At 33.8% G+C, this 25,137-nt stretch overlaps 5 protein-coding genes and 1 long non-coding RNA gene across 8 annotated transcripts; 4 read left to right on the top strand and 2 right to left on the bottom strand.

The window, feature by feature from the left end:
* Positions 1-22: 22 nt before the first annotated feature.
* Positions 23-3,968, bottom strand: LOC106372726 (DExH-box ATP-dependent RNA helicase DExH16, mitochondrial). The gene is made up of 16 exons (XM_013813010.3): positions 3,638-3,968; positions 3,224-3,383; positions 2,914-3,035; positions 2,641-2,831; positions 2,409-2,549; positions 2,164-2,286; positions 1,959-2,036; positions 1,693-1,861; positions 1,476-1,588; positions 1,299-1,379; positions 1,150-1,215; positions 998-1,062; positions 855-900; positions 622-738; positions 414-505; positions 23-318 (listed from the first exon to the last, which is right to left on the bottom strand). Exons 1-16 carry the CDS (start codon positions 3,777-3,779, stop codon positions 231-233), a joined length of 1,794 nt encoding a protein of 597 aa, XP_013668464.1. The 5' UTR covers positions 3,780-3,968; the 3' UTR covers positions 23-230.
* Positions 3,969-4,011: 43 nt separating this feature from the next.
* LOC106372728 (proteasome subunit beta type-2-A-like) lies at positions 4,012-5,582 on the top strand. The gene is made up of 3 exons (XM_013813011.3): positions 4,012-4,248; positions 4,340-4,463; positions 5,107-5,582. The coding sequence occupies exons 1-3, from the start codon at positions 4,091-4,093 to the stop codon at positions 5,437-5,439; spliced, it is 615 nt and encodes a 204-aa protein (XP_013668465.1). The 5' UTR covers positions 4,012-4,090; the 3' UTR covers positions 5,440-5,582.
* Positions 5,583-5,718: 136 nt separating this feature from the next.
* LOC106370765 (non-specific lipid transfer protein GPI-anchored 26-like) lies at positions 5,719-7,928 on the top strand. Of its 3 annotated transcripts, none has more exons than XM_022694905.2 (3): positions 5,719-6,100; positions 6,217-6,234; positions 7,600-7,928. In XM_022694905.2, exons 1-3 carry the CDS (start codon positions 5,788-5,790, stop codon positions 7,728-7,730), a joined length of 462 nt encoding a protein of 153 aa, XP_022550626.1. In that variant the 5' UTR covers positions 5,719-5,787; the 3' UTR covers positions 7,731-7,928. The 3 variants fall into 3 exon arrangements, with proteins under 3 accessions (XP_022550626.1, XP_022550625.1, XP_022550627.1); XM_022694904.2 differs by having other exon boundaries at positions 6,190-6,234; XM_022694906.2 differs by lacking the exon at positions 6,217-6,234.
* Positions 7,929-11,588: 3,660 nt separating this feature from the next.
* LOC106370790 lies at positions 11,589-13,661 on the top strand. Its single transcript, XM_048745903.1, has one exon. It carries the CDS (start codon positions 11,717-11,719, stop codon positions 12,035-12,037), a length of 321 nt encoding a protein of 106 aa, XP_048601860.1. The 5' UTR covers positions 11,589-11,716; the 3' UTR covers positions 12,038-13,661.
* A 194-nt stretch (positions 13,662-13,855) lies between these two features.
* Positions 13,856-16,516, bottom strand: LOC106372725 (pentatricopeptide repeat-containing protein At4g14820). The gene is made up of 3 exons (XM_013813009.3): positions 16,382-16,516; positions 15,630-16,177; positions 13,856-15,554 (listed from the first exon to the last, which is right to left on the bottom strand). Exons 2-3 carry the CDS (start codon positions 16,175-16,177, stop codon positions 14,201-14,203), a joined length of 1,902 nt encoding a protein of 633 aa, XP_013668463.1. The 5' UTR covers positions 16,382-16,516; the 3' UTR covers positions 13,856-14,200.
* A 454-nt stretch (positions 16,517-16,970) lies between these two features.
* Positions 16,971-24,882, top strand: LOC125580777. Its single transcript, XR_007318561.1, has 2 exons — positions 16,971-23,766; positions 23,861-24,882. It is a non-coding gene; the product is annotated as an uncharacterized LOC125580777 (long non-coding RNA).
* Positions 24,883-25,137: the final 255 nt, after the last annotated feature.

Below are 25,137 nucleotides of genomic sequence, written 5' to 3'. Positions count from 1 at the left end.
TCCAGTCACAAAGCATGTCATGTCATGCCTCACCGAAATGATAAATAAATCAATGAAATTATATAGTTCTTTACTGTTTAGTTAACACTTAAAAAATACATGACAAACTCCGAATGCTACTAGTTGTGTGTAAGATCTTGTGGAACAATCAATCACTTCTCCTCAGCGAGTTGAGTCCAAAACCAACGAACAGCTCAAGAACATTGCCCAACCAAACTGGAAATGTATTCTTAGAATTTACGCCGGCTCCTCAGTTTTTTGCTTGAGAAGGGGATGTGAGAGATCAATCTATTTGCCTCTAAGAACTGCTCAATTAGTCTGCGAAAATTCATAGTTACTTTGAATCAGAACGTGAAGCAAATCAGAGGAAAAGACTTGAGGCTTTTATAATCATTGGTCATGGCTACACTTACACATTGCAGATTGACTTTTGTGAAGCTGCTACTTCCCTGTCAGGAAAAGAGTCCTCTAGCCTTAAGCTTAACCATACGTAAAGATCCAAAACCTGTTACAAACCCTATCTAGTTAATAAACTAACAAAATCCAAACGCTTTTCTCTTGGTTTCAGTTAATGAACAATTAGGATCAGAAAGTAAATCAAACCCAATCTATAGATGTTACCTTGTGAATGGATTCAAGTTCTTTGAGCTCTGTTGGTGTTCTGGGAACCTTCACTGTGTCATCTGAAAGTATCTCTCGGAGCTTCACAACGCGTGTTTTCGAGTAGTTTTGAGCAAACTAATGTATTAATAAATAAAAAAAGAAAAAAATGAACACACAGTTGTACATGCACATATTACCATTATTGATTTCTCAAACGTAAAAGACATAACATCTTGTAGTTTCTTTTTTACCTGTGCAAATCCCCGACCAGATATTTCATCATTTATGTCAACTGGACTGCAAAAACATAAACTTTGATCAACCCAAGCTTGTTTCCATTTGAGATCTTACTGAATGCAGGAAACAAGAGAACTATGTTGTTCTTTGCTACTACCTGACCACAAATAGGTACTTGTCTTGCAATTTGAGAGGTAATTCATCAACAAGAGCTGCAGCTTTCTAAAAATAAAGACCAACGCATGTTAAACACACACATTATTCACTTTCTGATATGAGAACAAAAAATAGATCACCACTGAGTTTTACCATCATGTCTTCAACATTAGAGATAAAGTAGTTTGAAGATAACTTTGCATTTTCAACGAAATGTTCCTGCCAAAGTTAATGAAGCCATGGTTTCAGATTCACTCATTAAAAGACCGAGAAACAGCCAGGGAAAAAAATGTGTTTCTTACCAAAATCTTATACAGTCCGAGTTTAGGGTGTGCTTGCGAATATCTAGATAGGAGGTCATACGTTGGAAACAGTCCAGCACGCTGCATGATAGAAGTTTTGTGCAAACTTAGACAATCAAAAAAGGAAAAAAAAAACGTAGAGAACTATCCTTAAGGTTATATAATTAAAAAAATTACCTCAATAATAGGTGAAGGAGACTTCAAAGACGAATGAAGCAACGGAAGATCTTCTTTATGCAAACAAGTTACTTCTCCAACAGGAAACTGTGACCGGAATCTGCCGGCTCTCCCTTCAACAAGATCATGAGAACATTAGAAAGGACAACATATACACTTCCAGTCACCAGCCTATCCTAGACTTCACAAGAACACCTTATTTGTTTTTGGAACATACCTGCAATTTGTTTGATCTCAGATACTGTTAGGTCTCTGGTCTCGGTACCATCAAATTTTTCAAGGGTGGAGAAGATAATTCTTGAAATATTCAAATTAAGACCCATGCCAATCGCATCGCTCGCAACAAGCACATCAAAGTCATTGGTCGCGTCGTTAAACCTTGTTGCCTGTAGTTCTTAAAGCATTTTATTTAATACGAGAGAATAATTCAAAATAGGGGAGAAACATATATGTGTTCTTAGACCATCCAGTGAAGTCTCAAACCTGCGCTGTACGAGTCTCTGGAGGCAATGAACCATAAACCACAGAGCAAAGATGCTTTCCTGCCTTTTCAATTGTGTTCTGTAACAAAGGAATGAAGAGTACATTAAATGTACTAAGGCAACAGAATAACATTTAATACTCATGAAGTGTGTAGTGTAGTGAAATATTTAGGAGAATAGGGCGTAGAATATAAATAACTGCTAACCTTATGCCTATATATATCTTTTCTCGAAAAGGTTACAAGACAATCACCAGTTTTAATATCGGAAACTGACCGAACAGGAACCTTCAAAGGGACTAATGGTGAAAGCCTCTCATATGTAAGAACCTAAAATACAAGACAAAAGGGGATCAATTCAAGAGATCGTTATTAAGTCAAGAGTGTCTCTAAAATATATAGTATTTTAAGTGAGTATTCGAGAAGGTAAAGGGCATCCAGCTAGAATAAACCTCGACATCATCTCCGGTTACTTTCAGAATGTCTTCAACAAGAGGAACGACAGCTGGATCACCACATAAATGTAGTTCATTAGCTGCAATCCCAAGTAGAGCACGAGTAAATGAAAACCCCCTTTGTTTACATCCCACCATCTGAAATTACGAAGAGAAAAGGAGGTGAATAACAACACAAAACAGTCATTGTCAAATTTCTTCTTCGGCCAAAGTAAAAAACAAGACTAGCCTGAATCTCGTCAATGATGGCACAATCGTAGACAGAAGTAACATCAGCCATTTCAACTGTGACAGACTTGTGATTAGCACCTTCCACTAACTCTTTCTCTTGTCCGGTGATCAAATCACAAGGAACATTAGCTTTGTTTAAGCGTTTAGCTACCTCCCATGCCAACAATCTTAACGGACCACAATATACACCTTTCAAGTAACAAAAAAAAAAAAAATCTTAAACAGTTCAAGAAATGGTTAAGTAGCATCGACCCCCGTCTAGGACACATACCTGAAGAACTCCGCTCAAGTTGCTTGAGGGCATTATATGTTTTGCCACTGTTTGTAGGGCCAACATGTAGAATGACTTTGCGCTTCTTCCTCCGAGCAATTGGATACCATGTATGAGGACAGCTGCAAAATTGACATGAATATAAATCAATCCCTGTCTACGAATATCTCCACAAGAACAAATCATATATAATACGTGGGTAAGCTGAAAGAGAATCCGGAAACATTGCTATTGGAGAGATAAGATAACATCCAAATATTGAATAGTGTTATCAAAACAATGAATCTACAGGAGGTTGTTGTGGTCTTACGTGAGATCAGTGAAATCGAAAGATGAGGATGGTTCGGAGCCAGTGAAGTCGTAGTTAGAGGATCCTAAGATCTTTCCGTAGTTCCTAGTGAAGACACCTAACCTCAAAAACTGAGCACACTCAGGTTCCAAGTGAAACCGCCACAAACTTGCCTTATCAGCTGAAACACGAAACCATCATATAAGAACACAACACAACACAACCAATCCAAATCTTGTTCTAAAAAAGCAAGTGAAGAAGCTCCAGAGATAAGTAATAAAATTCGAATCTAGAAGGGTGGAACTCTCTGTTCATCCTTATAAACTAGAGTCGACTATATATCTATGTTAGTAGCTTTTAAACTTTTGAAATTTCTCAGACTCAAAACGATAAACAGAGAAGGAAAATAAAAAGAAAGGGTTTCGAAGATCCAACCTTGAAGAACACGAGAGATTCGGAAAGGTGAAACCTTTCGAATCCGAAGAAGAGAATACGCCATTTTTATAATTTTGTGGAGAATTGATTGAATGAAGTAGACAAGGATCAATTGCTCTTTACAGAACAATTCAATAATCATTTTGCAGTCCCTTGAAATAGCAGAGTACAACCATTGTTAGACCTGATTCTTCTCAGAGGTCGGCGACTCAGCAAGAAGCGGGAGAGAGAGAGAAGCAAGGAAGCATAACGAGAGGTTGCTTCCAGAAATTCGTTACTAATTTAATAATATACCCCTATACTTTTTCTTTACTCTCACTTATATCCTCATACTTAAAGAAAATAGAAATTTCAACCCTATCCAGTTAATGTCGAAACTACCCCTAACCATCTTGTAGAATTTACCCGTGTCGCTTCGAGAAAAATCGAAGGAAGGAACAGATCTGAAGAAGAATGGAGTGCGTGTTCGGTCTCGTTGGTAATGGATTCGCTATCGTTGCGGCGGACACGTCGGCGGTTCACAGCATCCTTGTACACAAGAACAACGAGGACAAGATCATGGCCCTTGACTCTCACAAGCTCATCGCTGCAAGCGGCGAGCCTGGTGACCGGTATCTCCCCCGTTTTCTCTCTCTCTCTCTCTCTCTCTGTCTGTAAATTTGTAGATGGAATTGATTTAGGGATAATTAAATTGATAAATAGGGTTCAGTTTACGGAGTATGTACAGAAGAATGTGTCACTGTATCAGTTCCGGAACGGCATCCCTTTGACTACCGCTGCTGCTGCCAATTTCACTCGCGGTGAGCTCGCCACTGCTTTGCGAAAGGTCTCTCCTCTTTTCCTTTACTTTTGAGCTTTGGGGGGAATTAGGGTTTCTAGCTTCTTTGCTGTTAGATTGCTTTTATGATATTTATTTGAGATTCTAGAATATTAGCAGATAATTTTGATTGCTGGAGAAACTTGTAAGTGTTGGAGACTTGGATGTTATAGATTCTTTGGGGTTTGTTTAACTCTATTTATTTGAAAGCAGTTGGAAGAAACACTATCTTCATTAGTATATAGCCCATATGCTCTTTTTTAGACGATGAAAGAATGTTTGCAAAGCAATTAGACTATTGTTTCATGACTTTGTTGCAGTTTTGTAAATTCAAGAATCTTTTGTCTTCTCTGCTTAGATGTCACAGAAGCTACTCCTCGGGTTGGTTGAAGTAACAAAGTTTAGACTCCTTATTTTAACCTTGATAAGTAATTGCAATGGCTTTACAATGAGAATTTACTAACACTATAAAGTTTTGTGCACACTTGAAAAGGTTGTTTATTCTGATATATGTGACTTGATTGTGAAAAAAGAAGAAGATACTCATTACCTTATCTGTGCACTTTTTGGCCTATTTTGGGTAGAATCTATCTACTATTGTTCAGGCGTATTATATACTGATAAACCCATGTGGCCTTTGGTTTGATTCCAGAATCCCTACTCTGTGAACATCCTGATGGCTGGCTACGACAAAGAAGCAGGCGCATCTCTTTACTACATTGACTACATTGCAACTCTTCACAAGGTTGACAAGGGCGCATTCGGTTACGGCTCATACTTCTCCCTCTCCACTATGGACAGGCACTTCCGCAGCGACATGTCTGTTGAAGAAGCCATCGAACTGGTCGACAAATGCATACTTGAGATCAGGTCAAGGCTGGTCATCGCCCCGCCAAACTTTGTGATCAAGATCGTCGACAAGGATGGAGCTCGCGAGCACGCTTGGCGTCAGTCTGTACAAGATGTCACCACTGCTGCTGTCTAAGTCTCTTATGTTTGTTTTTTTTACTAATCTGACATCTGCTTTAATGTTAAACTTGGAAAATTAGTTCTCATATGACTGTTTTAAAACTTTGAATTGAAAACATTTTCCTTGCTAAGTTATGTAAACGTAATCAGATTCTCTCACATCACATAAGCCTCCAATAATGTGTGAATCAGACGGAAACTTAACCAAAAATGTGTTGGTCATCCAGATTAAGCCACTTCCTTAATTTCGTCTTTTTCTACGGCATGAGTTCCTTATTTATTTTTAGTTGCTCTCAAACACTCCAAACACAAACCATTAAAACTCAAACACCCAATTAAACAAAATTTTGACACAAGAAAAAATATGAAACCTGGAATGTGTTTACTGTTTCTTACAGTTTCAATGGCGGTGATGTCCACGGTTTCTGCTCAATCGAGCTGCACAGATGTGCTAATTAGTATGGCGCCATGTCTCGGCTACATCACCGGAAACTCTTCTTCTCCTTCTCAACAATGCTGCAGTCAGTTGGCTCATGTTATCAGGTCTTCTGGTGAGTGTTTGTGTGAAGTTCTCAAAGGTGGAGGCCCTCATCTTGGGATCAATTTTAATAAAACACAGGCTCTTGCTTTGCCTAAAGCTTGTAATGTTCAAACTCCTCCTGTTAGTCGCTGCAACGGTAAGAATAACCTCTGTTTTGAGGGGATCATTTTCTATTAGACTGATCATTTTTTGTCTCTCACGCATCAAGAGGTTGTTATTTTTTAGATGATTCTTCTGTTAAATCGCCTACAGGACCATCCAACACTTCAGGTATAGGGATAACTTGCACATAAAACTAAAGAATTATTGGTTTTTGATAACCTTTGTGGAACCTATAATATATACTATTATATATGAAGTGATTTTGCAGATTTGTCACATTCTCCATGATTTTAGCTAATTTTGCTTATTTGTCATATTCTTATTAGTTTTTAGATTAAATAATCAATTTCTTAATTTAGATAATATAAATATTTTAAACTTTCTAATTAATTCATTAATTTGAATAATATAAATATTTCGAAATTTCTAATTGGAATATGATTATAATTATTTTAACTTTCACGAGATTCTTATTAGTTTTTAGCATAAATCATTAATTTATTAATTTAAATAATATAAAACTATTTCAAATTTTCAAACTGGAATTACAATTATAATAATTTTATACAAGTTAGGACCAATTCTTATTTTCGTATGATGTAAGATGTTTTAAAATTCTATAGTTTCATTTTTCTCATTCATTCTAAATTGTCTCGATTATAGTTTTTGACATATATATTTATGTACTTTTGATATTTGTTTTTTTTAGTTGGAATTCTATATTTTTTTTCTTTCTTTGCGTTTGAAAGACTAAGAGCAAGTCAGTTTTGTTACATGGAGTTTGGAATTATGAATTAAATATTCTGAATTACTTCTGTAGTTATTTTCCGTGTATGTTTAATTATTGTTTAATCTATAAGAAAACTATGCTTTGATATTAAGTTTAGAGAGTTGCATATATAATCATGTTATGAAACGGCTAAAATAGATATATTTTTAATTAATAATTAGATTTATCATTATATAATTAACCATAATTTAACTTTAATAATAAAACTATCAATGTATACATTATCTATTTTTTCTTTTATTAAAAGTAAACTTATGAAATATTAAGAGAAGTCAATGTATATATTAATCAAATAAACCAATGAAATATTGTCATTTTCTCAATTCGTTTAAAAGAAAAAAGTTTTCTTCTAAATTATCATCGAATTTTAATTATTATTTACTTTTTTTTATTTTGTTCTTGCTTGGATTTTGTGTGTTTTAGTGTTTTTTCTGGTAATTTAATACATGTTTCTGATTCAAAAATACAAAGTAGATTAAGAGAGACCAAAAATTCACATTCTTAATTTACTTTATTGTGTAGAATATTTGATATGTAATTATGCTCTTAAAATCTCATACTTTTATAGTTTTTTTTGTGTTAGGGAGACGTAGACTGAAATAAAAATCGAAGAAAACTAAATGATTAAGAATAAGTTATCCTCATGTTTAAATCATAATACATATATTAATAACTATTAGTAAAATGATTATGCTCGCATGTGCGAGCAAAACACCTAGTTTTAACTTATTTTTGACGAACAGAACATGGAAATGGATCAAAAACAGTTCCAGGACATAGGTCATCATCTCGTGGGAGTTCCATCAAGGTCTCATTCTCTCTTCTCGCCGTCCTATCTGCGGTTTCCTACATCATAAACTACTCCAGATACTGACTTTTTAAATCCATAAAGCTATTGGCCTCTTTGAAGAACATATTGTTTATTAATCTCTACTGAATCTCAGTGTATTATGGTGTTGGGTGATGTATTTTGTGCTCTATAAAGTCTCTACTTTCTTGGTGATATTGGTTTGTAGCTACAAAGAGTGTATTGTATCTGTTTGATTTATGCAATAAATATTACTTTCTAGGACACTATTTGAAATATAGAACACTCTCGTATAGGCATGGGCATATGAACCGAAAACCCAACCAAAAAATCAAATCCAAAACCGAACTGATGTTCGAAAATAACCGAGCAGTTCCTATATATCTAGAACTGAACAATCGAAACCGAGCAAATGGGTACATGAATATCCCAAATAAAATTTATATACCTCAAAGTATTATTTATATTTAGTTTTCAATATTACCAAATAATTTTAAATTACTACTTATAAATGGAACTATCCAAAAAACAGATTTATCCGTATATTTTTATCTGAAGTATTTAAAATTATTCATATTAACCGGAAGAACCGAAATACCCAAATAACTTTTATCTGAAATATTTAAATTTATCTAAAATATCCGATATTTAATTCGAAAAACTGAAAATCTGTTATTTTACCCGAGCTATCCAAAATTATCGAAAAACGTAGCCAAACCAGAACTGACTTGGAACATAAATTTTATTGTATATTAGCAAGTTTTGAACTTTGTTATACGAACCGAACCAAAAAAATATAACTAAACCAAAACCAAACCAAATTTCTTAAATAATTTCTATATTTCTAGGAACGAAAAAAAAAACTAAAACCAAACCTGAACTGAACCAAAAAAAATGAACGAACAGACGTACTCTCGTTTACCTTATGCGAATTTTAGTTCATGTATGGAGGATATACATGTTCTTTTAAGGCGTGAAGTCTTGAACGATTATTTAAATATTTTCACATGTTTTAGTTGTATAACATGCATTTGAATGTTTGATCTATGTATTTATTTTATTTTTGATTGTTTTATGTGTGTCATAATCCATTTCTAATAGTTTAACTGATGGAATTCTTATCAGATGTTGTTGAGTTCCAAATCCAACACACTTTTTAGCTTTCGGAATGATGGTTGTGGTGTTAGCAATATAACACATAATATTTCATGGATGTTGTCATGTTAATCATATACTTCGTGTAGCTTTTGCTAAATTTCTTTTGTTCATATTTGTAGCCATGCGGTGGTGTATCGTTCGTGTAACTAACAATCATTTTTTTTTAATATTGTCTCTTTCTAATTTTATTAAATATAAAGAGAATTCTGATTCAAATCTTTATACTTACTAAACAAAAAATAATCATATTTTATGCACATAGATAAGATAAAAGAAGATAGAGGTTTTTGGTTAGTTATTAAATTTTGAATATATTAAATGTTTTATTAGACTAGAGGTTTTAAAACTTTATCAAAATAACTTGATTTATAAATAGTAGTTGTAATATAGTATAACTTTTTGTTCGAAATGAAATATAATATAATTTATTTAAATATTCATTATTAAATTTCAAAATCTACATTTTAATTTGATGGATAAGTGTTTTGAAGTTAAAAGTATAAATGATCAAATCCAATTAATCTCGCTATTTCAAAATTTGCATGTCTGTTTTTAAGATCAAAAAAATATTTTCAATTTAACATAAAGTAATAAATTGACTAAAATACATTAATGATGGTAAGTTACTGTAAAAAAATATTATCAACTACACGAACTATATGCCACTACATGGCTATACATGTAGACAAAAAGTAATGTATCAAAAACTACATAAAAAATATGACATAACAATATCTTTTAAGTATTTTCTGTTATGTGACTAACACCATAAACACTATGATGATAACTAAAAGGTGTCGGATTTCAAATCTAACAATATTTGATGAGAATTTCATCAATCAAACTCTTTTTTTTTTGAACACACATCAATCAAACTCTTAGAAATAAATTATAATACATATACAAAGATCAGAAACAAAATAAATACATAGGTTAAGCATTCAAAACCCATGTTATACAACTGAGAACATATGAATATGTTAAAACATCATTAGAAGTTGTTGGATTTGAGACGCACATTTTTAGCTATTAGAACAATGTTGATGGTATTAACAACATAACAAATAATAGTTCAGGGATATTGTCATGTAAATCATATAGTTCATGTAACTTTTGATAAAGTACTTTTGTCTAGATGTGTGATCATTTAATGGTGTATAATTCGTGTAGGTGAATTATTTTTTCTAATTTATTTTTAAATAAACCCACACACACTACATCATGTTTATATAGTATGGCTGATGCTCCGTAGAGCAGACCTATATGGGAAAAGGTAATCGTGTGCTTGTACTATTTGAAAGGTGCTGCAGGTAGACATTGGACTTGTGAAAAATGTAAAGCAAAACTAAAATCCTCAAAATTTCTGAACGAGTACCAAATTAATCCCCAGATTTGTCAGCCACATTTATCACATGATATGTTATCATCAGATGTGAATAATTCTTCTTAAATTTGGCATATAGGATATGCCTCTCTTTTAGACATGTTATTTCTTCAAAAGAGTCCATTGAGTTCCAGGTGTAGCGCCGAGAGACTTCTATAACTATAATACTTTTTCAACCTAACCCATTTTTCCCATGTGATGATAACTATAATGCTACGAATAGATATCCATGATGACGAAGTTATAGACGCACATTTATATATGGCAGAAATCTTGACGATAGTTAGTGGCAAGAGTCAAACAAACGTCTGGCTAGAGAGGCCAAAACAAAAATGGTAACGGAAATTAACTAACACCTACTTATTCATTATAAATTTATAATCAAAGCTTGTCTGCCCATAAAATTCCCATTTTGAACTGATGTCGACATAATCTGCGTCGAGAAAATTTCACTCATGCACATGCGCCATGCCAAACATTTCAGACTGATGCTTAAAGTCTAGTGATTCTGCAATATCTACAAAACCTATAATATTTGATATATAATAGATCTTGCGAGTATTGATCCTCGACCAGTAAAGTCGGTCCAACTTCTGAGAACCTAAACGGTGTACACCTTCCTAGGGTGTTGATTTGAGTTTCAGTTTTTTCAGGCCACCATTACACTGCAGATCCTTCCCAGGTGGGACTCAAACTAGAAGGTTTTAGAACAACACAACCACTTTACTGGATCGTTGAACATGTCACTAGACCACAACCCACATATTATGAATTCATAACTTTATTTGAAAGTTTCGACTATTTATTGATACGAGCAACATATGAAGATCAAATAATTGAAGAGTGGAGCCCTGAGCCCGGCCACCTTTGCCTCCATTTCCACAAATGAGAATCCCATGTCCCTTAGAACATGGAGCGGTAGTTATTGCATCTGATCTTTGTCCTCCCTAATCTTATTTCTTTCAAATCATCATTTACTTACATAAAACTTTTGGTACTCTCGCAATAATCATTTACTTCCACGTGGACTAAAACACCTCAAACATATCTGCCAATTGTCATAACCTATAAGTTAGTTGGTCCACCGTATATATAAACCTCGAAATCGAGGAATTATGTGGTGCTTTAATTGAAATTGGATTGTTGTAATTAACTAACGTTTTGACGTGTTATTAACTAACTTATGTTTCAATATTCAAAGATAATATAACTCCAAGGTGTGATAATGCATTTCCTCTTGTTCTCAACTTTTCTAGAATATAATATTAATGTTCCCAAGTTAGGGCCAACATACAAACCCCACCATGCAAACATGTATATTATAATGTCTATATAACTGACAATAAGCGTTTGTGTTCAATATTCACATATCCACAAAGCATTCCATCGTCAATCTATCCTCAAGATTAGAGAATCATATATTCAAAAACTGTTAAATTTTTTATCATTCTTTCATCTTTTAAAATATAAGTTACTGCATAACAGTTTTGGAGCCATAGATTGGTCAGAAATGGAGATCAAATCGGTGGCGTGCGAGTGTTGCGGCTTAACGGAAGATTGTACACAAAACTACATTAATAAGGTCAAAGCTAATTTTTCCGGAAAATGGCTTTGTGGGCTTTGCTCCGAGGCGGTGAGTGACGAATTCAGCCGTGATCGGAAGATGACGACAGTGGAGGAAGCTGTCAACGCCCACGTTTCGTTTTGTAGTAAGTTTAAAGCCAACCCGGCAGAACTCGTTGCAGACGGCATGAGGCAGATGCTACGTAGGAGGTCCGGTGAGTTGTTGCCGGCGAAGTCCAAGAAGTTTGGAAGATCTAAAACCACGTAGTTGCGTTTACACATCTTTTTCCCTCGTTATTTTCTTCGCTTTTATAGTGTTGGCTAATGTACAATATTATAAAATATAAAATCATAACACTCAAAAAACTATTCAGATATTGTTAATTATAACTTTAAAATATAAACAAAAATACTGGAGTACCGTTTGACACACAAATAGTGACATGCAATGTTATTGAACCTGAATCTAGAAAGCGAACCAGAAACATCTTCCAAGTCACCGATTACTAGATCGACCAATCCGACCGTTGATTAATAGATGAATAAACTTATATATTCTATCATTCTATGAATTTAGAAAAACAAATCTTGAAGAGATTGGTGAAAACACTTTTAAGTATTTTTTTAAGCCTCCCTCTCGGTCATTTTCTTCAGTCGGGTAGTTTGTGTATTGCTTTTGTTGTCGAGGCGCTTATGTTCTTTCGGTTACTCGGCCCAGTAACCGTAATTGTCTTCTCCGATAATTCCTATTTGTGTATTTACATCTGGTTATAAGTATTTTTTTTATCTCTATCATTGTTTATGTTCTCCTATATGAAACATATAACATTTATGTTACCACGTTAAAGCATATATAAAGTAGATTCAGTTTTTATACGATACTATTATTGTTAACATGCTAACTTGTAATATAACATGGTAATTTTTTTTTTCTGTTAACTATAATATTAGTTGGTTAACTTTATGTTTTATCCGTTAAATAATTTAGTAAATTGATAAATAATACTAAAGTATATAGTCTATTATTAAGTTAACTATTTGTTTAACGCTTTATAAAGAAATATAACTTGATAACAAAATTCGTAACATGTAAAAATAGTATTACATGTTGACAAAATTTGTAACATGTTAAAAATATATTTAGCCGCTAACAAAACTATATGGCAAACTACATAATAAATGTATTGTTTTCTGTAATTTTCACACATATTAAGAAAACACATTAAACTACCATAATAAATGTATCGTTTTCTGTAATTTTCAATTTTCAATAACTTTTAACCAATAGTAATTCAATAAAGACAATTAATTTTCTTGAAGTTTACAATTTTTTCATAGAAAACACAAAAAATACATCTTTCTGAAACAAACGTTTTTTCTAGAAAGTCTATTATTAAGGAACGGAGGGAGTATCAGCTAACAAAAATTATTATTTTTGGAAAATAATAAATATTAAAAATTTGCTGAATTATGTTTATCATCTATATCTATCTTTACATAAAATGTACATGTATTATATACTAATTTTGAGTAAATTAGTTTCTATGGTTCAAAAGGAAAATACTCTCTAAATTCCATCGGCAAACCCGATTAAAAAAATATGGGTGGTGGAGAATTGCCTAGTGTCAGATCTATGGTTCAATAGGAACCTATGTGATCTCTGATAAAATTTGAAGCCCCCACGTCATTGTACTCTCTCTGCTCAAGCTTCCAAGGGCAAAACGGTAAGTATCTAACCGCAATTGCAAGACTTTGACTTTTATTATCACATCATGGATAAGTTTCTAATTTGGATTTTCATTTGGAGTATTTCCCTAAATCTCTCAAATTAAAATTTTATGGTTGTAATAAGAGTTAAAGCTAAGAGAGAATTGGTGAAATAACCAAAAACACTAAAATTAAAATTCTAACCATGTGTCAGAGATATATAAAAAGAAAAAGGAAGAGAGAAAAGGTTAGTTTTTTAATTTAGTTTTTTTTAATGGCTATAGAGTCAAATTTCTCTAAAGCTAAATACATTTCCTATTTCACAAGACTCGCAAGTCACGACCAATCACCTTACTATTTGTGTTTAATCTTTGCTATCTAGTGCAAATTCTCTAGAATTATATACACAAAAAAAGAAATTAATATATTGTTTTGTTCCAAATAGAACAGAGAACTTATGAGATTATTGCCCATCACCAGAATCCATTCTCTGCAAGAACACAAGCGGTCTTTATAACCGTGAAACCTAGTTTGATCTCTCGTTATAATCTCCCGTTCATACACTTTAGAGACCAATCTTGAAGAACTTGTGACAATCCTTCACTATCCGAATAATTACGCTCAAGCCTTTCTCTTCTTCTCACTCCCTATGCATCAAACTGAACTAGAGCGCGAGCCTTTTGCAACGACATAGAATCAAAATCTTCTTTTCTTCCTCCTAATCCTATACATCCACCAAAACACTACCATAGTCTGGAATACAACCCGCCAGCTTCAGTTCACTTACAACCTCTTTTAGCTTCGCAGAAATCTCATCTGATTGCTTATGCCTTTTGTCACCAATGAGAAACTCGTGTGATTCCCCGTTTAAGTCAATCCGGCTAACACCTTTCTCCTTGAACACATTCTTTTCTTCCATTCCTCGCCTTACCTTCCTCACATCGTCCCATCTCTCTTCTCTCGCATAGATATTCGACATTAACACAAGCGCCCCGTCATGATCAGGTTCCAGCTCGAGGACGCGTTTGGCTGCAAACTCGCCTAACTCAAGCTCTCCGTGAACTCTACAAGCTGACATCAATGATCCCCATATGAATACGTTAGGCGCCATTGGCATTGATTCTATAACCTCAAGAGCTTCTGGTAAACGATTAGCACGGCCAAAGAGATCCACCATGCATCCATAATGCTCGAGCTTAGGAGTAATGTTGTATTCATCAGTCATCGATGCAAGGATCTTATTGCCTTCTTCCACTAACCCTGAGTGGCTACAACCATATAGCACTCCTACAAAAGTAACATCGTTGGGCTCGACATTTTCCTGTTTCATTCTGGCAAATAAGGCAAGCGCATCATTGGCTTCCCCGTGCATAGAAAAGGCGTTGATCATAGAGCTCCATGACACTACATTCTTCGTTGGCATCTCCTCGAACACACCTCTCGCTGCATCCAAACTTCCACATTTCGCATACATGTTAATGAGAGCATTGTTTACCGTCAAAGAGGACTCAAACCCGTTACGATGAGTGTACTCGTGAACCCATTTCGCTTTTTCCAGAACACCGAGGCTCGCACAAGCTGATACAACACTCCCCATTGCAATCTCATCAGGCTCTGTCCCATAGCGACGCATTTCATCGAAAACTCTTAAAGCTTCTTCAGGATGATCACTCTCAGCGTAAGCTGAGATCATCGTCGTCCAACACACCAAGTCTTTCTTCTCCATTCGGTCAAATATATCCCGTGCATCATCGAGCCTCCGAGCTTTTGCAAACCCAGAAACCATGGCGGTTGAAACAAACAAGCTTCTCACCGACATCTTCATATAAAACTCCCTTGCTATATCCATACAGCCTGCTCCAGCATACATGGTTACAAGAGCAGTAAGCAAATGAGCGTCCATCCTAACGTCATTCTCTTTCAAAAACTCGTAAATCGGGCTGTTATATCTCGTATTCCCAGAACGAGCACATGCGGAGACAATGTTACAGAGAATCATCTCATCAGGCATAACATTAGAACACTTCATCTCCTCAAAAAGCTTGAAAGCTTCTTCTAAAAATCCACATCGGCAATACCTGCAAACAAGCTTAAAGTAAACACCTTCTTTAAAAGACAAAAGATAAGAAACACTGAAGAATATGATTCCTAACCTCTCAATCATAGTATTCCACGTAACAACATCTCTCTGGGGCATTTCGTCGAACACCTTACGGGCCTCGACGATTTTGCCGCAACACGCGTACATATCCATAACAGCAGTCTTTACGAACGGGTCGGAAAGCGTAGCTAACTTCAAGGCAAGGCCGTGAAGCTCTGTACCCTCGAACAAGGCGGAGACTTTGGCGGCTGCTTTAAGAATCGGAGTGAAACTGAATTGATCGAGGCGACCGCCGGCGTGTCTGATCCTCTGGTAGAAGAGGATCGTGGCTCTAGGTTCATCGGAACGAGAGAGGTTCCGGAGAAGGAGATTGAAGAGGAAGGGTTCCGGGGGAGAGGGGATAGATGTGAAGAGGGAGAGAGAGTAGTTGAGATTGATTGAGGAAGAAGAAGAGGAGAGGTTGAAGAGAAAGGTGTTGCGGCGATGGCCGGACACTGTACGGAGGATGTGGGCGTGGAGTTGCTTGATGTGTCCGAATGTTTTGCACTTTGAGAGTAAGTCTTGGACAGCGGTTGAGGAAACCGTCGACGCAGTGAGCATCTGATGAGTAAATGAGTAACCAACACAATTAGATATTCACTCAGACATTTAGTCGAACATCTAATGTACAATGGATATTTACTGATCTTACATTTCGAACAAAAAAAAAATGTAAGAAGCCAATTCTGAATTTTGATCACCATAAATACAAATCCAGTCCAAGCCTTAACTATTTTACGAATATCCAAAGAAGAGGAAACTTACCGATAACAGTTGGAGACGTTGCCGGTGACGGAGAGGAATACGGGTGATGGAGAGAATTTATGTAATGAAGATGCAGCCCGGGATGAAGTCGACGCCGTTAATGCTCTCTGAAAAACATTTACATTTACAATTATAAAATTAAGGAAAATATAAAATTAATTCATTTATTTTATTTAATAATATCATAAAATTATTTTTATATTCAGAAAATAAATTTTGATTTCTAAAATTAATTTACAATAAAATATTTTTTTTAAGTATTTCACATTTAAAATATAATTTAATTTATATAATTTAATTATATTTTCAATGTGAAATATAATTTTTAAAAATAGATATTTTAATTGTAAAACTTATTTTAAAATAATATTTTCCGATATAAAAATAATTTTTAAATTATTAAATAAAATAAATTAATTAAATATCTTTTTAATATTATATGTTAATATATTTATATATAAATATTAGAAATATATTCATTAAAATAAATATATTATATATTATATACTAATTTTTATAATAATTTTAAATATCATATTCATACTGCTCTACCAGTCATCATATTAAACAGTTTAACAAAAGCATACAGCTTTTGTACCATAGTGTTTTTATAGCATACTGCTACCAGGGGCGGATCTAGAAGAGGCATTAGTCGGAGACATCAAGCTAAGGTTTGAGTTAGTAGGGGGCACCTTTATAGAAGTTGAGCTTGCTGTAATACAATTGCTTAAAGAAAATCAAGATTTAGTAGGGGACACATGACCCCGTTAGTCGTAACGTACGTCCGCCTCTAACTGCTACTACTTTATCATCTGCTATGCCAATCAAAGCATAAGAAGTTGTAAATCATGGAGGGTGTATTATTGTGTAAAAACATCTGAATATCGAGTTAAAGTCCATCTCAAATGCATTTTCTATTTTTTTTTCTTTTATAGAAAATTTTTAGAATATATTGTTTCTTTTCAATGTATTTTTTCCTTCAAACTATTATTTTTTATATACTCTAGTTTGACTTTACAAATATTAAATTTTAGTTATAAAGTTAAATTAACTCAATTTATTTTCATAAATTTATAATATTTATTTAAATTAATCATTTATTACATAAAACATACATTACTTAAATAACTTTTTAAGTAAACCAAAAAATTGTATTTCTGTTTTGTGTAAATCATTTATATTTATCTAAGAAAATACTGTTATAACTATAACGTTTGGTGTTATTTGTGTATCGTCTAGGAGTATATATCCGGTTGTAATCCATTAAGTCTTTTGGGCCTTTAATTTTAATGTAAGTAAGCATCTTGTGTAAAAGAATTATAACTATAAAAAATCAAAAATCATATTAAGGAATGATATTTTTTTTTCTAAATATAGAAGAATTTTTTTAGCAATATCATGGGGAAACATAGAAGTGAATGAAAAAATTAACTGGTAAATATTTTTATAATATTCAGTTTAAACTGAAAGTAATTTTATATTTGACTATTTTGTTAATTTTTTTGAAATAAGCTTTTTTGTTCTAAAAGTTAATAAGCTTGTTTAGTATAAATAAATTCTTATGTTGATATCATTATTTTACATTTACTCAATACTTATTCTACCTAATTTTATTCTGTAAGTAAATTACATTAATTGATTCAAGACGTAGTTGAAATACAACTTATAAATTATGAATTATTTCTACCTTTTATACTTTTGTTTTTGAATATACTTTAGTTTCTCTTATACATTTTCTTTTAAACATATTGATTTAGTTAATACCAAAAATAAAATAACCGTTGCACTTTTTATTATTTTTTTTTTTATGAGTTAGATAGTAGATAGTATAAAAATATCATACTACTCGTTACTATTTAGAAGGTACACATATTTATTTGACATATATATCAGATACACATAATATCGAAACTGATTAGATTGTCCAGAAAATAATATTGTTGTTTGGTTATCAGAGTTGTCATTGTTTTTTTTTATTCTACTCCTTGTTTTTGTATTTGTTTTTTTATAATGGTTGTATTATGTATATATTTAATCTTTTTTATTTCAACAATTGAGTTTTGAAGTAAACAGTTTACTTTTTTATTAAGTATTTTAGATTTATTCAAAATAATATATATCATGTTGGAAAAATTATATGCCAACTCAAATTTGTTCGCCGAATAATTTTTTTAAATATAATAACATCATCGAAAAATTCAATGTTTAAAAACATACAAAAAGAAAGGCCTTTAGAATAGAGATATCATTATTTACCAAAATACATGACGATTATGCGTAGTATGTAATGAATGAATCAACAAAAGAAATTAATATTGTGATAGAGAGAGAGATGGAGATGAAACTAAAAGTGGCAAGATAACACCTTTGGTGAGCCAAACATGCATACCATGCGTCCTTAGAAAGGATTCCATCTCTTGTGTAAACTGTTATAGAGACTCTTCCTTCAGTTCAACCTGTTCAATCAATTTTACGAAAACAGAATTGATCAGTAATGAAGATAAACACAGTCAATCTTGTTTGTTTATCAAGTTGGCAATAGTTGAATCACAAACCGTTTCTACTGGAGTGCTTTCAGTCCTTAAAAATCCAGAATCTTCATAAGCGTAAAATGAGCTGCAATGATAATAAGAAGATGTATTCAAAACAGTTAGACCAAAGATACAGGAAAGCCAGGAATAAGATGGAAACAGTTTAAGCTTTCACTGTTGTTTCCACCAAAGAAAGATAGGTGAAAAAGAGGATTTCGAGAAAGAAATACCTTTCAACCTTTTCCTTTTGCATATCTGTAATAAGAAGTCCAGCATCAATATGAAGCAACTGGAAAAAAATTCCAAATCATATGTAAAAGCGCAACTGGCGAGAAAAGACCATTTAATATAAAACAACTATTCTAAGAAGCAGAATATAGCCTTTAAGCAGGACCAATATCATCAGAAGCAGAACGACCAAGAGAGGCCTGCATCACTTTGTTTGCCTAGGAAGAAGCTGAACCAATAAGAAGTACCAAACTACAAATCAACAATTCAATGAAACATATATTAATCTCAGTTACTTCCAACCAACACCCATCTACTCATAGTTACGAAAAAAAAAACAAAGAAACAGTCTTCCATGGTGTCTAAACTGTTGTCTGAACTCCTTGAATTTGATAGAATTATATTTTTCGATAGACTCTCTGATTCAATTAACATTACCATCCATGTGCTCCCTCCCTTCCTTTCTTCTTTGTCTTAGAAAGGTAACTGCAATAACAATTTAGCAAACAATCATCATTTGATTCAACAATATAAGCAAAGATTTAGGCTTTATTCATAAGGGTCCTAAACCATTGACGGTGTGTACAGAAGTACACACATCTTCCCAGCTCAGTAACGTTATAATTTCAAGAAACAGAACCATGAAAGCGAGAAGGAAGAAAGTGATCGGACCTTTGTATCGCTTTGACTTACACACGTTTTCTATAGTTCGGGAAGATATAAACTCTGCATGTTAACACCTATAAACTCGCCGAATTTGTTTACAATGCGAGCCTCCCAGAATCTCAGGAGAACGGTGGAGCGGCCGGCCTTCAAATCACCTAGCACTGAGATTTAAGACGAAATTGATTAAAAGGAATGAACTGATGAATTTTTAGAAAGGAAACTTACATATTATAGTAATGGATTCACACAATCTCTACTATATAAAAGCAACTAATTTGAAGTTTTTTTAGGGATGCCACGTAGGACAAAATATTTAGAACCAATCATTTTGCCATGTCATCGTGGATGTTGAGCTGCTGGACCTCAGACGAATAAGATAAACAGCTCATTTGCAAAGATTGTCGACTTTAGTGGCCCAAAATATCTACCTAACTTATCACCACCTAGATCCTGACTTCTTCGCTTCGTTTTCTTTATTCTGACCGGAGAATATCAGCAGTCATCATCTCCTACGATTCTCAACTTCAATGGTTGTGTCTCATAAATACGGCTCTTAATACTCAATTCATTACTTCAACAACCCGAGAAGCATGCAACTTTTACGATTCCCTCAGCTTCACAGCTTATATATCAGCTACGAAGATGACGAAATCCACCGGCAAGGCCCTTATCGATCAGTTCTTCGACCATGTTGCCCATGGCTTGGGAGAGGCGGAGCTGCGACTCCGGTTAATTCATATCTAAGAAGCACGAAAGGGGCAGTCGAATTGGCCTTGAGATGAACATGGATAAAACGAATAGTTTCTTCTTTAAGATTCAGTTCCAGTTACTCATATCATGTGAAATCAACTCTGTAAACCAATAATTTTTGTCATGTAAGATTCAAGTCCCCAGAAGGAAGAAGGCGAGAAGTGGTTGTTTACTCTCATCAGTTCGCCTGCTCCGAGGATATCTCCCCTAACGTTGCTGCACTGAAAGTTTTGTTTTCTCCAGGCTGGACAGAGAAGCACACGCAAAAGGAGCGAATATCATTCAAGTAATTCTTGCTCTTAAATGTTTTCTTCTAAGATTTAGTTCAGATTGTCACCACTTGACTCAAGTCTTGATATGATACTCTATATGGAAACAAGTAGAGTGCTGTTTTGTATTGATCTATGTTGTCCTCTCCTGACTATTTGAAGTATTACACAATAATTAGCGTGGTGGAGCCACGAGCCACATGAACTCACGTATATCTCCATTTACTTTCCATGAGTTAACAATGCATTATCTTTTTGAGTGATATGACTTCTCTCAAGCACAATGAGAGGACTGCTTTCAACGACCCATGCTTTACAAGGGTCATCCTACCATTGAAAGGTGACATTTTTTTTTGCCAATGGTGCCCCTTTGATATTTAAGTTGTGGGTTTTTTACTTTCATCAAAATGTATCTGTTATATAGTGCTTTAATGGTTGGATATGGGTTACTAACAAATGGACTCCATTTCTGAATACGTTCTGCAGCAGCAAGCTAGAGCTAGAGCAGATGTACAAAGTTCAAATGCAATTCTATGAAGTTTCAAAGCTTATGAAAGTTTTCTCTGAAGTAGTGAGATCTCCCTATATACTTTTAGTTGCATTAATAGACTAGAAAAAGTGCATACAGATTTTTGTCTATTGGTCCTCAGGTCAAATAACTTTGAAATGTTTCTTTATGTTGTTTCATCAGATTAAGAGGTTACTGTTAAGACAATAATATATATTCGCTGAGGCTACAGAAAATGACTACACTTAGTGAATTAATTGTATTCGACTGGCTCTTTAACCAATATCTATAGAATTGTTTTATTGTTACAAATTTAAGATTTGAGTTTCTCCTGTAAACGGAAGTAACCACCTTATGAGATCTTTTTATACGTTGGAGAGAATCTTAATCCTTGAAAAAGTCAAGTTAGAAGCTCGAAGCTGCCATTATAACAATGGTTTTGCACAATTTGTTACAAAAGATCATACAACACTGTAAATAACACTTCTAAAAATTGAAATATAATTAGTTTAAAATATACAAGCTTCACGTAGTGCGGAAGAAAATCTCATTTGTTTGATGCTTATATATATCTTAGAAATACAATAACTCAAACGCAGTATAAAAACCTAAAATTAAAGTAAAGAAGGACGAACAGATTACATAACATGATGATATGACTAATCATTTTAGACAAATTACATAACATGACTGATCAGTAATGTTAGATCGCCTTGATAATAAGAATTAATCCAAAAAGATAAAGGTAAAAACAAAAATCTAATCATCTTCTTTATATAATTTCACACAAATTATTGTTCGATTCAACAACCAACAATACCATTTTATTCCAACACCATAACTGGCATTATCAAAAGCTTGTGAATGAAGAATAAACTAAACCAAGTTAGTATTTTAAATTGATGACAAAAAAAAATTGAAGACAATGTTGAACATTTCAGTTTTATTCAATATAAATATAATTAATCAACTAAACTAAACAAAGAAGACAACTATTTACTATACCAAGCCTATTTTCTTTGTCAAACATTTTATGGTTGTTTTTGTTGCAACATTATTTTACTTTAAACATAATTTAGAGAGAAATAATATATCACACAACATATATTAAACATAATCCGCGCGTGGCGCGGACACGGACCTAGTCTATATTATAATGATACAGTTTTTCCTCTCTTCTAAGCATGTCCAGATCAACATTATTATGGCCCCCACATTTAATTTGTTTTTTAAGTATGAGTGGACTTTAATGTGTGATGTATGTATCCCGTTCTTTAAATGTGTGTTCTGCGACTTTTCAGTATTGAAATTCAGTATATAATTTCCGCACTCTGTATCAAACACAAAATCCCTTCCTCTTCCTCTTCCTCTCAAGTTTATTGGTGTTTTCTCAAAAACCTTACAAATATGAAGCGTTAAGATCTAAGTTCATCTGTGATTAAGGTTATTGTGATCTCTTGAATAATTTCACTCTTCCCGATTCATTCATTATGCCATCTTCTCAAACGCTTCATAACCTACACACAAACCACTATATATATAGTTGAAATCCCAGCAGAAACAACCTCATCTCATTCATTGTTTTGTTTTTGGTAATAGTTCTTCTGCTGGTGTGGATATGTAGGGATCACAAGATTGAGTTTTTGAAGGTATGTGCTGATTAATTGCGATTTCGTTTGGATCAGTTTTCTTTTTCAATTGAAAAGCCGTGACTTTTTAGTTTTGATGTTGATTCATTTTGATTCTGTCTGGCTCTATGTTTGAACTGCTGATGTGAGTCCATGGGTTCTCACAAAAAAATAGTTTTTTTTGTTTCAATACGGTTAGTGAGGTAGCGATTGCTATAAGGTGTGGAAATAAATGGTTCTCAAGTACGATTTATGAATGTAAACATGAAGAAGTATCAGTATGCCGTAAGTGGTGAGCTTTATCTCATCCTCTGAGATTCTAAGCTTTAAAAAGAAGGCAAAAAGGTATAAATGTAAGGACTAATTTGGACGAAATGTATCTCTCTATAATACATTAATATTAATATGACACAAAAAAATGTTTTTACCTGCACGTAATTGCTTATGAACATCAATTATTAATATAATCGATTGCTAGATATTAAAGATAACAACCAATTGTTGCAGGTGGTTCTGCTTTGTTAAGCTCCGTCTCTGCTACATGACGCAAATGTTAGAATGATGTTTCCACCTGATGTTATTGCAAGAGCTAAACATTTTAATTTCTTGAATTCAGGCGGATTGGGTATTGTTACACACTAAACTCATTAGTTAGCCAGCTATCTGCATATAGATTTAGTGTGGAATAATATGAAATTTATTTCCTTTCTCTTTGTGTCATCAGGCGCTTATAGTGTCTCAAGAGGTCTTCCGAGAGTTAGAGAAGAGGTAGCTGAGTTCATTGAATGACGTCATGGATACCCAGGTTATTGCTTTCAGTTTTGTTTTTAGGCAACTGATGTATTTGTTGTAAAAGCAAATCCAGCTCAGGGTTATTATTTGTCAATTTCATATCTCAGTGACCAAGAACTCATATTTCTCACTAATGGAGCTAGCCGCGGTGTGAAACAAATCTTGAACTGTGCTATACACGGTGAGGGAGACATGGTAATGCTCTGTCCCAAGAAGTTTTAGTATCTGCTACTATTTTCCTTCTGACACTTCTTCTCTGGCTATTTGCACCACCAAATTTTCTCAAAGCCTATGAACCGACCAAAAGGTACGGCCTCATAATCTAAAAGACTAATACCCTTCAAAATGATAACCATTGTTCTCTGTAATCTAACCAACTCAACATTTCCACATGAAAACCTGGTATTTAAGGCTTCATTGCTCTAAACCAAAAGCACATGAAATGAGAAAGACGACCATATGTCACACTCATGCTATTTTGGTAAGTTTACTTTGTCGCTGTTGAAGTCATTGTGTGATATGCATTTGTTTACAGATTAATGAATGCTCTTTTATTTTCTTTTCTATGATGCTAATTGTTTGGTGGATATGGGCTGTCAGGAAGGTAACTTTATAGAGGTATATATGTTCATTCTTTGCACAATCTGATTATGTATGTGGAGCATAAAGTCTTCACATTCCTTAATTGGTGTTGTTAGGAGTATATAAACCAAAAGATTTTGCAACTCCAGTTGGTGATTTTGGAATCGTGCCTCAACAGCTTGTGTTAATGTCAACAGATCACAACATTGCTTCTCTTCAGCATTATGGAGAAGAGCAGGCAAGTGAAAGTGAGACCAAGAAGCTTCATCAGAAATTCATAACAATTTCAGTAGAAAGAATAAGAAGTATGATCAGAAGAAAGAAGGTGATGATGAGATGAATGGGTGTCCTATTTGCCCCGAAGAGATGAGATCTAAGCTTATTACTGTGTCCTTGCGGATTTGCCTGTCTCTTCTCTCATATGGAGATCAACGTAAATGATAAGTTTCCCCAAACAAGTATTAGAAGACAAGTAGTAACAGTGGACACAAGTTACCAAATCGTCTCCATCGTTTTAACAAAGAAACATTAATAAGTTTTTATTTTTATTTCTTTTTGTTTGACGTAGTATCTCAATTGCACACAACATATTATTTGTCCAAAGAGTTCGTGTTAGTGACGTTGTAATACACGCGTTTTTCTGATATTAAATGAGTTATGATTGTCCTAATATGCAGAGCCATAGCCAGAACAGTTTTTAAAGACCCCTATGGTGTCGCTGTTGAATGTTTCAGAACAGGTTTTCCTAGGCTAAACTGATTGCAGAGCTTCAAGAAATACAACTAATCATGGCACACAACAA

The sequence above is a fragment of the Brassica napus genome, chromosome C1 (assembly GCF_020379485.1).
Source record: "Brassica napus cultivar Da-Ae chromosome C1, Da-Ae, whole genome shotgun sequence".
Lineage (NCBI taxonomy): Eukaryota > Viridiplantae > Streptophyta > Magnoliopsida > Brassicales > Brassicaceae > Brassica > Brassica napus.
Note: the sequence above shows the minus strand (reverse complement) of the source record. Positions and strands in the feature narration are given on the sequence as shown.